Source organism: Physella acuta, unplaced genomic scaffold (genome assembly GCF_028476545.2).
Source record: "Physella acuta isolate Inbredline_101_S28 unplaced genomic scaffold, ASM2847654v3 ptg000164l, whole genome shotgun sequence".
Classification (NCBI taxonomy): domain Eukaryota; kingdom Metazoa; phylum Mollusca; class Gastropoda; family Physidae; genus Physella; species Physella acuta.
The window spans coordinates 613,089-624,038 of NW_026731683.1; the positions used below are offsets into that span (position 1 = coordinate 613,089).

Sequence of the window (10,950 nt, forward strand, 5' to 3'; positions counted from 1 at the left end):
GTGGTCATGACACTAATCTTTTAAACATCTGATCGAGATGTTTGGTTCAATACAGATAGTTTGTTTCCACGTGACAAATACAGGGCGTTTTATAACGGGCTCGTTATACATAATATATTTTAACTAGCTGCATACCTGTGCTTCGTCACAGTGAATATTTTTTTAATGTACTAACTTGGGAACAGAGAGAACTTTATTCTGTACCTAAATACGTATTTTACAGCTGTACACACAGTGTAGATTCTCTCATGTAACCAAACTGATAAAAAATATATTCAAACTTGTAAGCAAACTCTTGTTTTAGCCATAAATAGATATTTGGGCAACGGAAAGAAAAAGTAAACAGCTTAGACTAAAACAAACTCATTACAAGTGACATATTTTACTTTTCAATTTAAAAAATTTCAACAAAGTACATAATGTTTCCATTTAGTTAAAATAGTTTTAATATATTGTTTGTTTTTCTAATTTTTCAAGAGGTCAAGGATGGTTGGATGCGTTCATTAAGTTTCTTTACTGTTAGTTACTAGACAACCCGTTATTCTTGAATAACCGTGTGTTTCGGGGTGTTATCCGTAAATGACGTCACGTTTGTTTGACGATTTTTACCTTCACTTCCCACTGTCACACATCTTCACAATAATTAGCTTTTAACTATTAACGTCTGCACTCTTGCGGTAAGGTCGTAATACAATCTACAAGAATAACGTGACTTTTTTTTTACTCCAATTACATTTGCTAATGATTTAAAAGATGTGGAAATTGTTGTGACTACAATATTCAAAAACTTTTGCTGGTTACTTAACCGCCATATACGAGATGGTTAATATTATTTGGCTTGGTCGGCGTGTTCAGGGTCACGTGTTATCATAGGCTATTGTATTTCGATTGATTAGCAATCTATTTGTCAATACGATGCTAAAAATAGACATGTCTGACTCGTATACCGTATCGAGAATTCCTGTGTTTTTTTTTAAACTTTGATTACTTAATAATGAAGAAGGAGGGTTGACTTGACTACTGAATTCAATATTTACATTGTTTATAATTTCTATAACACCGTGTAGTTGGATTACATTATTTTTAATGTTGCACTGTATAATCTTGGTAGTTGAAATTAATTGTTTGGAATCCGCAGGGGAAAAAGAAGGAAGATCTAAAATTTCCAAACGAGATCATGACAAGAGAGATTGTGAGGTTGAGTTGTCGACACCAGAGCTGTTAAAACAAATCAAGTTAATTGACAAAGTTTCTGAGTCTATGCTTCCTCAGGAGCGAAAGTCATAAAAGAAGAAAATCAGAAATTAAAAAGATAGATCGTAGGAGGAGTAAACAAAATTGGTCCATCTTTTTGGCCATGTCTTCCGATTAATCATGAAAATTGTTTATTACAGTTTAAGTTAGGCTGAATAACGACTGACGGCAGACAGAGGAAGTGAGTTAAATAAAAGCTTGTAAAAAAGTAACAAAGCAATAGCAGTCGTCGCGTTATGCCCCGGTCAGAAGTTGTATTTCGTTAGTTAAGCCCAGATTTAACGATAGACTGAGGGGACTTATTTATATGAAAATTGCAACGAAATGTCAGAGGTTTTTTTTTTTTTATTGTGAAATAAAGTTATGTATTTTTAATATGCATAGCTTTTTTTATATTTTTCTTAGTTCTTAAAATTTCAGCGCTGTTGTTTTTTTTTTTTTGGGATCATTTTTTTTTTTTGATCCGCATTTTTTGCTGGCCGTTTTGACTTAGACGAACTGCTAGGATTGTTTTGTCGAGGTCATTTTGCAGAGGCCTTTTTGTATGGGCCATTTAGTTGTCTGTCCGTTTTGACAATACATGGTGGCGGTATATACTTTTCATACATGTAATACACTATCCAGTTCATTGAACTATGGCAGAATAAATTATATAGCCAATGTTTAACATCCGGTAGTAGTGTACACATGAGGCATTGCTTGTTAATAAATTTGTAAATTTTGGAACATTTAACACAAAAGCATTTTCCTTTGTCGTTGAGCTGTTTACCAAAGTGTATGATATATGGTAAGCGAATGTACCCTCAGGATATAGGACTTTTGTAGCAAACACGCATTATTAAAATAAATTACTTGCATATGTCTTTAGAATTTTAGTGTTAGGTACTTCTGAAGACGGTGTTCCCAGCCTCAGCGCTGCCGTCGTGTTGCCTTATTTCTGGAGACTGCTCATCGTTGACCCAGTTCTGGCCTACAGATGCTGGTATGGTCCTATGTTCTCAGCACAGTATCGTCTGCTTGGACCAGACAGCAACTGGAAGCAAGCACGTGACATCTGTAACACAATTTACACTGAGAGTTGTCTCTCTTTGAGACACAGTTAACAACCATAGGGGGAATCAGAAAATCTAGAGGTCTAAAAAGGCTCATGGTTGTTGTAATTTGTTGTCTCTTATTGCTTGACTGCGCTATTTATTTTTTTCATCCATTTCCCAAATTATAAAAATAGTGATCATACTGTATGACACAATGCTTTGTTGAATACTTTTTATCTTTTATGAAAGGTATTCGCTGTGAAGAAGTGATTTTTAACTTCATCCCCTCCCCTTGAAACTAAATACTTAGACGATTGTCCTCTCCAGCTCAGAATATTTCAAGCGCATTACCTTCAGGAGAATATTATCTGAAAGATAACATGTCCGCATTTGACCCAGTCTAGAAAAATAAACCGGTAGTGATCTCCCATAAACTTTTTTGAATTTCTACACTACTGGGGGTGGCAGCGCGGGATATAGACATGAGTTTTAATCCATGTTTAATTACTTTAACATTTTTTTATATAGACACTTACAATCCTTCAATAAAGACACTCTCAATCCTCAAATAAAACAAGACACTTGCAATCATTAAAAAAATACAAAACACAACCCTCAAATAAATAGAATACACTTACAATTATCAAATAAGTAGAAGACACAATCATCAAATAAGTAAAAGACAATTACAATCCTTAAATGAAGACAGGACACCCACCACTCACCATGCTAAACTAAACACAATATAAACATATTCTTTACGACTGATAAACACGATTTTTCAATTTTCAGTAAAGAGACACTGAACACAGTTTTTTTTAAATTTAATATTTTTGATGTATGCTCGCGCAATGATTTAGGTGATTTCAAGTACAAACATGTGAGCATACGTCTTCCACATATCTCGGTGAATTATTTATATTTTGATAATTATAAATTATGAATGTCCCGGTTTTTACTCAGTTTTGATTTTGATTCAAGTGTTCGTACTGCGCTATCTTGTGACTTTGAATCTCGAACATGTATCTTTCCCCAAAGCAAGGAGCCTAGTAAAATGTCTCTGATTCTTCTAAACTATTTTATCTGCGCTATCTTTGTGATTTAGAATAACGAACATGTATCTTTCCCATAACAAGGAACCTGGTAAAATGTTTCTGATTTTAAACGTAATGGCTCTTCCTGTTGTATAGGCACGTGTTTGGCCCACTTGCTTGCCAGCGATGTAAACACCAGGTCGACGTTGGCCCCCTGTTTTAGCGCTACACTCAACATACATGGCCCCAATGGTCTGGGCCAGGGATGAGGCCGTCTCGTGGTCTATGGCTCGACTCTCGGCCAGGTCAACCTTGTTGCCGACCAGTACAATGTCAACATTTTCTCCAGCATATTCGTGAACCTGGTTCAACCAACGTTGGATGTTGTCGAAGCTGGACTTTATCGACAGGTCAAACACTATAAAAATAGACACTTACAATCCTTCAATAAAGATTCTCTCAATTCTTAAATAAAAACAAGTCACTTGCAATCATTAAAAAAATACAAAACACAACCCTCATATAAATAGAAGACACTTACAATCATCAAATAAATAGAAGACACAATCATCAAATAAATAAAAGACACCTACAATCCTTAAATGAAGACAGGACACCCACCACTCAACATGCTAAACTAAACAGAGTGTACACATATCCTTTACAACTGATAAACACGAATTTCAACTTTCAGTAAAAAGACAATGAATACAGATTTTTTAAAATTTAGTTTAATTTTTTTTTATTTAATATATTTGATGGATGCTCGCGCAATGATTTAGATGATTTCAAGTATAAACAAGTGAATATAAGTCTTCCACATATCTCGGTGTGAATTATTTATATTTTGATAATTAAAAATCAGTAATGTCCCGGTTTTTACACAATTTTGATTTTGATGCGTTTTGACGGCGCTATCTTTGTAACTTAGAATGATGAACATGTATCTTTACCAAAGCAGGGAACCTGGTAAAATGTCTCTGATTCTAAACGTACCGGCTCTTCCTGTTGGACAGGCACGCGATCGGCGAACTTGCTTGCCAACGATGTGAACACCAGGTCGACGTTGGCATCATTTTTAACGCTACACTCGACATACATGGCCCCAATGGTCTGGGCCAGGCAGGAGGCCGTCTCGTGGTCTATGGCTCGGCTCTCGGCCAGGTCAACCTTGTTTCCGACCAGTACAATGTCAACATTTTCTCCAGCATGTTCGTGGACCTGTTGCAACCAATGTTAGATGTTGTCGAAGCTGGACTTGCTGGTCAGGTCAAAAACTATAACAATACCAGCAACGTCCCTGTAATAACCCTCTCTTATTACTCGGTAGCGCCCTTGGCCAGCTGTATCCCATATCTGTAGCTTGACCTTTACCCCTGAGACGTCCACGTCCTTATTACTAGAAGGCAATTAAAGCATATTTTAGCGATTTATTAAAGAAAGCAATTTTCGTTTATTTTCAATTGTATTTTGAAAGTTTATTATAAGATTTTATATTGGTTTTACTTTCCACTTTTTATGTAATTAGTTTTTCATGAAGTCGACATTTCTTGTGAATATAATCTTGTAACCAGATCAGTAGTTTGCGATATTTAAAAGACAATTGCCTGCCCTTTCTTAACGCCCGAGGTAGCACTCTAAAGTCAAAGCTACAAGCTAATCGAGAGATAGCTAGCACAATCTCAAACTGTTTTTAAAAGCTTTCGTTTTTTTTTAATGGCTTATTTAATATCTAATGTAATGGTGAATTATATATTCTAGCGATGTCACTGAAGCCCAATGTATCTAGAATGTTTTAACTTAAGAGATGCATTAGAAATGGTTCAAAATAGAGATACAAAATTTGCTACACGCCACAAACGGACAAAAAAGGGAGATATTGTTAACAAAATAAAAGCTTATTAATAATCATTATTCTAAAATTGTATACAATTTTAAGAGAGTGGCATGTCGAATCCATAATAATAATTTCACTCTTCTGCCACTATGTGACTGTATATATCTGTCGAGAACAATATAGAGAAAACACATGGAAAGTACAGCATTCACAATCAAACGGAATACGAAAAGTGACGTCATATTGAATATATAGAAGGTAATTTTCTAAAGCCGAAAAGTACACACAATACTATGACGTCATTGGTTTTAGATTAAATATAGCATTAAAAACCATTACCGAAATAAAAAATCAGTAATAATGACGTCTTCGATACTTGATGATAAAGACATTAACATTACCACCTTTTTTATTTCTCTAATCTTAAAAGGGGTCTGCGTACAGAGTTTCTTTCAGGCATTTCATTGGGTATAGAGGCAGAGCCCCATCCCCCTGCCCCCCCCCCCCCCGCGGAAGAATATTTACCGCTTCCCCTTCCCCCAAACAAAATAGAATTTATATAGAAAATATATACTTTTACCCGTGTCACCCCCCTCCCCCCCCCCCCCCCCCCCCGAGAATTAAATCCGCATTCCTTCCAAAAACGTATAGTGCCCCCACCCCTTGAGAAACAAAAAGAAACTCTATCTTCATGACTGAGGTTTAGCGGCAGGAAACGATACTATATAATAGAAGTAGTTTCTACCTTAAGTCTGTAGGATCTTCAAATGCGACCAGTGTTTCTTTCAGACTTTTTCCTCTCTGAAGAAGGATGGAGTACTTAAAATGTTTTGAGGGGGGCGACTAAATTTTCTGGGGAGGGACAGAATATATGGTAAAAATATATTTTATATAAATTCTATTTCGTTGAAGGGCACGATAGACGTGCTTCGGGGTAGGTGGGGGGAGGGGTGTTTCCTCAGCCCCTAATCTTTCTTTCCCCCCCCCCCCGTTAGAGTCGACTGAAAGAAACTCTAAATACGACTGTCATGTTTGAGCTTAAGTGCAAGTTATAGGGGTATGACTACGACTATATTTAGTACCAATGTACAGTAACTACGTGTAGATCAAGGTTTAAACCTGTTAAAATGCCGATTCTGGATACAAATCCGTTTTCAATGACATTTTTCTCTATCGGTTAAATATGAAGTTGAGGTGGTGGTTTTGGTTTTGTTTCGGTTTAGAGAAAAAAGATAACTCTATCAACCTAGCGCCCGTTGCATTTCTCCTTTGATGGGCCCGTTATCTTGTATTTAAATATTACCTGTATTCTGGGATGATCATTTGATAACAAATGTGAAAGTAGCCTTGACTGAAGCGTGTCAGTAAAGACGTCTTCCCTACGTCACTGTCCCCCAACAAGATCACTTTCATTCTTTTGCTTGAAACATTCATGGTCTCAGTCTGCAATGTAGAAACGCAAAATCATTGATAGCTCCAGTTGTATCTTTAACCTCATTTCTACTTTCTTGTATATACGACGTATAGAGAAAGTATTGTAATCGTGCACAAAAATAACATGAAATTTTGACAGTTTTCACCGTTTTACTCCTCAGTCCTTTATCACATCCGGAGTATAGAGGACTTATTTTAATCAGGCAAAAATTATATATATACAAATATATAAACATTTTGGCGTTTTATGCGTTATCGAGTCGTAAAAACTGGACTTTGCAATTCTGTCCGTATGTCTGTCTGTGTGTGTGTGTGTCTGTGTGTAAACACGATCACTTGAGTACCGTCACAGCTAGGTTGATGAAATTTCATGTATAAGTATTTTATCAAAATCGAAGATCCGTATCAACTTTTGAACGATTTCCGATAAACGGAAGTTGAACTTTTTCTACTTTGAATTTTTCAAAAGCCTATAACTTGAGTACTATTTCAGATAGATAAATGAAATTTCACATGTAAGTAAAAGATCTAGTTCTCTACCTTCTGTCGAATATTGAGTAATTTCCGTTGATCGGAAGTAGTAATTTACGCTATTTCCAATTTCTCAAAAAAAAAAACGAATGTAAATTTATAAAGTACTAATAATATTCCGCCCTATTATACACATTTTAAAAGGCGTTCGCAGGTGTGCGATTCTTTTTTCTACGAGATTTTATTCTATTTTAAAAAGTTTAAGTATTTAAAATGGATTAAAATTCATGTCTATATCCCGAGTTACCACCCCATGTTTTTTATATAAGAATATTCGAGAAAGTTCAGGGGAGATCACTCCCGGTTTATTTAATAATACTAATGTGTTCATTTAATTACATAAAGGGATCTGTATCTATTTTTAAAATAAAACTTACCATTCTGTCTTATAGCTAGTAAACGTTATTTCGCATCAACAATAGAAAGTAAACAATTTCACCAAGCCAAAGGGATAAGTCAGCCATCTGTATTATCGCGTGCTATGATAAGACTAATCTTTCAAACATCCAATCGAAATGTTGAGTATATATTGATAGTTTGTCTTCGTTTGACAATCAGCGGGAGTTATGTTCCGGGTTGGTTATAAATCAAAATGTTCTATGTACCGTCACCTGCTTTTTGTACGCTATAGGCAATCGTGTTTACCTGGTGATGCTTTGGTCTGAATATTTTTATCTGATGATGTGGAAAAATTCTCTGTCGCCATATATATACATCTACTATCTATTGAGCTATGTAATCACACTGGCGACTGTAAAAAATCTCTTCAGAAAAACATTTATAATTTATATAGAAATTTACATTATACTTAAACCTGCATCCTACCCCAACCGGAAATGTTATGTCTGTCCGACCCCACCTCTTCTAAAAAGATTTAGTTTAATTTCCCCTCCCCACCACGCCATAAAGAAGTCTCTAAAATTAACCCTGTTACAAAGCATTTTAAATATACCACATTGGAGGACAATGTGAAATACCACAAGAAAGAATTAACACATGGATGTACAGTGTGGAACAGGAATCAGAACCAATACTCTTGTAGCCATGTACATAATTTAAGTGGGCTATAGTGTAAACTGCGGGAATCTCTGAATCATCTGCACTATATCACAATGCGCAATATACACTGATTATCAATTCTATACATAAGCAGGGTTTCGTTCATGCATTTTTTTCTGGAGGTAGGGGGGGTACAACACGAGGGTGACTTGTAACTTGGGGAAGGTGGCAATTGAAACACGTGGTACTTAATTTCCATATAAATTTAATGTTGTTTCGATTACGTCCTGAGATGTGGGGCGTGCCGGTGTACTCTTGGGAAAGCAGTATCCTTTCATTTCCCCCCGCCCCCCCCCCCATTCCCACCCAAACCTAACGGAGATAAGCCCAAAATAAACACTTGACAATATAATCACTACATCTTACAGTATGGTAAAACACCCTTGTAACACGGTCAAAAAGCTTAGACTAGTAGAATCACCCTGTGTGTATATTAGGTAACCATCCAAAGAGTCACTCGACGAATGAACTGAGCAATTACCTAAGGTCGACTCCAAAAGTTGATGTGTAGCTCTGGCTACTGACGCCCTCACAAACCAGGCAGAACGATGTACCAGGGGAGGAAGGAAGAACTGGTTTAAACTTTTTAGGTCCAAACTACCCCTACAGTTGAGCCGGGTACTAGAAGGTGGCGTAAGAATTAACCCTGCGTTCAATGGGTTGGAAGATAAGCCTGGTGAGGACCGAAGTACAGAAGCGACCGATTCACGGTTATCAAGCCAGTTAGTCGGAGTTTGCCGTGTTGAGGCCTGTCTGGCTAATGGGAAAAAACCTCCTGAGCCCGTGTTGCCCGTAAAGAAAGAAAGCTCTGGAACAACCCTTTTATGTGATAACCTACAACTTTACTAGAAGATAAATGTAGAGCCTTGGCCTCTCTCCCCATACAGTGAGTTTATGGACACCACGACGCAGCAAGCCGACTACCTAACCGTCCTCTCTCCCCCTACCTCGCTCTCCAGTCTGGTAAGTTCATGTTCAATGTTTACAACCGTAGAGCCGGGTCGAATTAGTAACGGCTATTAAGAGCAGATAATTTAGTTTTTAAACGATTTGTAACTAAGGCGAGGTAACTAAGGGGAGGCTGCTTTCCGGGGGGGGGGGGGGGGTTAGAGTGAGAGGAGTTATCACGAGCTACTGATAGTGTTTTAAAGCAAATATTTTCAGTCGCAACATTGGTAATATCGAATTCACAAATTATGAATAGCTGGAAAGTAGAAAATAAATAAATAGCGGCGTGTGCTACGTCGCGAGTCGGCTCGTCTTGATTAATGTGTTTAATTAGAAAGTGAACTGATTTTTTTGCTAGACCAAATTTCTTACCTAAAATTTATACAACAGTCAGTTACTTAAGTGTGTTAACCTTGAGACAGGTAACTCACAAACAGGACACTCACAAACATAGAAAGGACACTCACAAACCCCAAAACCGGTCACTTTCAATGCTAAACCAAAACAGGACACTCACAATACTAACGCCAGGACACGCACAACCCTAAAAAAAGATACACGCAATGCTAAACAAAAACATGACATTCACAATACTAAAGTCAAGACACTAACGTTATTAAACTAAAAACAGGACACACTCAATGCTAAACTAAAGACAAGACACTTAGAATATTAAACTAAAAACAAGACACTCAAAATACTAAATTAAATACATGACACAATAATTAAGACAGGACACTCACAATACTAAATTGTTGCGAGACTTATTGGGGAGGGGGTTCTTTTGTAAAATTCTTTTTTAAAATAAAATAAATACAATTTCCCTGTGTAAAATAGAGACAAATTATTTAAAGTTTTTAATAGAGTTTTATGATAGCACAATTTTATAAAAGGTACAAAGTACACATTTACATCTAATGTACTTGGCATGCATTTACACTGATTGGTCTTAGTACACATGCATATAAAATTAAACATTTAGTATAAGAAACGCGTATACCATCCCATGAACATGGTTTCATTAAAATATAGTTTCTTTCAGGTATTATAAAAAATAGTTACTAATTTATATAGAAAAATATAGTTCATCCAATGGAAATTTAGGCGCGTCGTTCCCTTCAGAGTTTCAAGAGCTCCCCGCCCCGCCCAAAAAGTATCTGAAAGAATCCTTGTTAAAAACAATGTAAATGCAGCACTCTACGTGATTAAGTGTAGGACATTGTTTAAGTTTTTTAAATGCTATAATATAGAACTGATACATGTATTTGACAGAACTATTGCATGTATTTACAGTGTGGAACAGGAATCAGATCCTAAACACCCGTAGCCTTGTACACTGTGAGCTGAAATACTGACGGCTGGCCTTTGAAATTCAGCTGAGACTCCCTGTTCTTGCAGCTTATCCACCCACATCTCAGCCATGTTGGTGAACATCTGCTGCACATTGGTCGCCTCCTTAGCGCTGGTCTCTATGTACTGGGCTCCTATCACCGTGGCCAGCGACAGAGCCGCGTCTCTACTGACGACGTGTTTGAGGTCTGCCTTGTTTCCCACCAGCATCTTGACGCGACACTCCGCGCCACACTGCTGCGCCACCTGCACCCAGCGGTTAACGCTCTGGAAGCTCTCCATGTCTGTCAGGTCGAAGACAAAGCCCAAACCGTTGGCGCCCCGGTAAAAGCTGGACAGGATGTGCCGGAACCTGTCCTGGCCTGCTGTGTCCCACAGGATCATCTTTACTCTCACGCCTTTCACATCTAATCTTCGAATACTGAGAAATAGAGGTTATACGTCATAAGGCGGGTCTGTTATGTGGCTC

The 10,950-nt window shown here is 37.2% G+C and overlaps 3 protein-coding genes across 3 annotated transcripts; all 3 read right to left on the minus strand.

Moving 5' to 3' along the window:
* Positions 1 to 2,244: 2,244 nt before the first annotated feature.
* On the minus strand, positions 2,245 to 4,423 carry LOC131935917 (ras-related protein Rab-37-like). Its single transcript, XM_059292661.1, has 3 exons — positions 4,276 to 4,423; positions 3,496 to 3,740; positions 2,245 to 2,340 (listed from the first exon to the last, which is right to left on the minus strand). Exons 1-3 carry the CDS (start codon positions 4,421 to 4,423, stop codon positions 2,245 to 2,247), a joined length of 489 nt encoding a protein of 162 aa, XP_059148644.1.
* On the minus strand, positions 4,053 to 7,744 carry LOC131935954 (ras-related protein Rab-26). The gene is made up of 3 exons (XM_059292710.1): positions 7,502 to 7,744; positions 6,463 to 6,602; positions 4,053 to 4,721 (listed from the first exon to the last, which is right to left on the minus strand). Exons 1-3 carry the CDS (start codon positions 7,502 to 7,504, stop codon positions 4,559 to 4,561), a joined length of 306 nt encoding a protein of 101 aa, XP_059148693.1. The 5' UTR covers positions 7,505 to 7,744; the 3' UTR covers positions 4,053 to 4,558.
* A 2,256-nt stretch (positions 7,745 to 10,000) lies between these two features.
* LOC131935953 (ras-related protein Rab-1B-like) lies at positions 10,001 to 10,950 on the minus strand. The gene has a single exon (XM_059292709.1). The coding sequence runs from the start codon at positions 10,863 to 10,865 to the stop codon at positions 10,419 to 10,421; it is 447 nt and encodes a 148-aa protein (XP_059148692.1). The 5' UTR covers positions 10,866 to 10,950; the 3' UTR covers positions 10,001 to 10,418.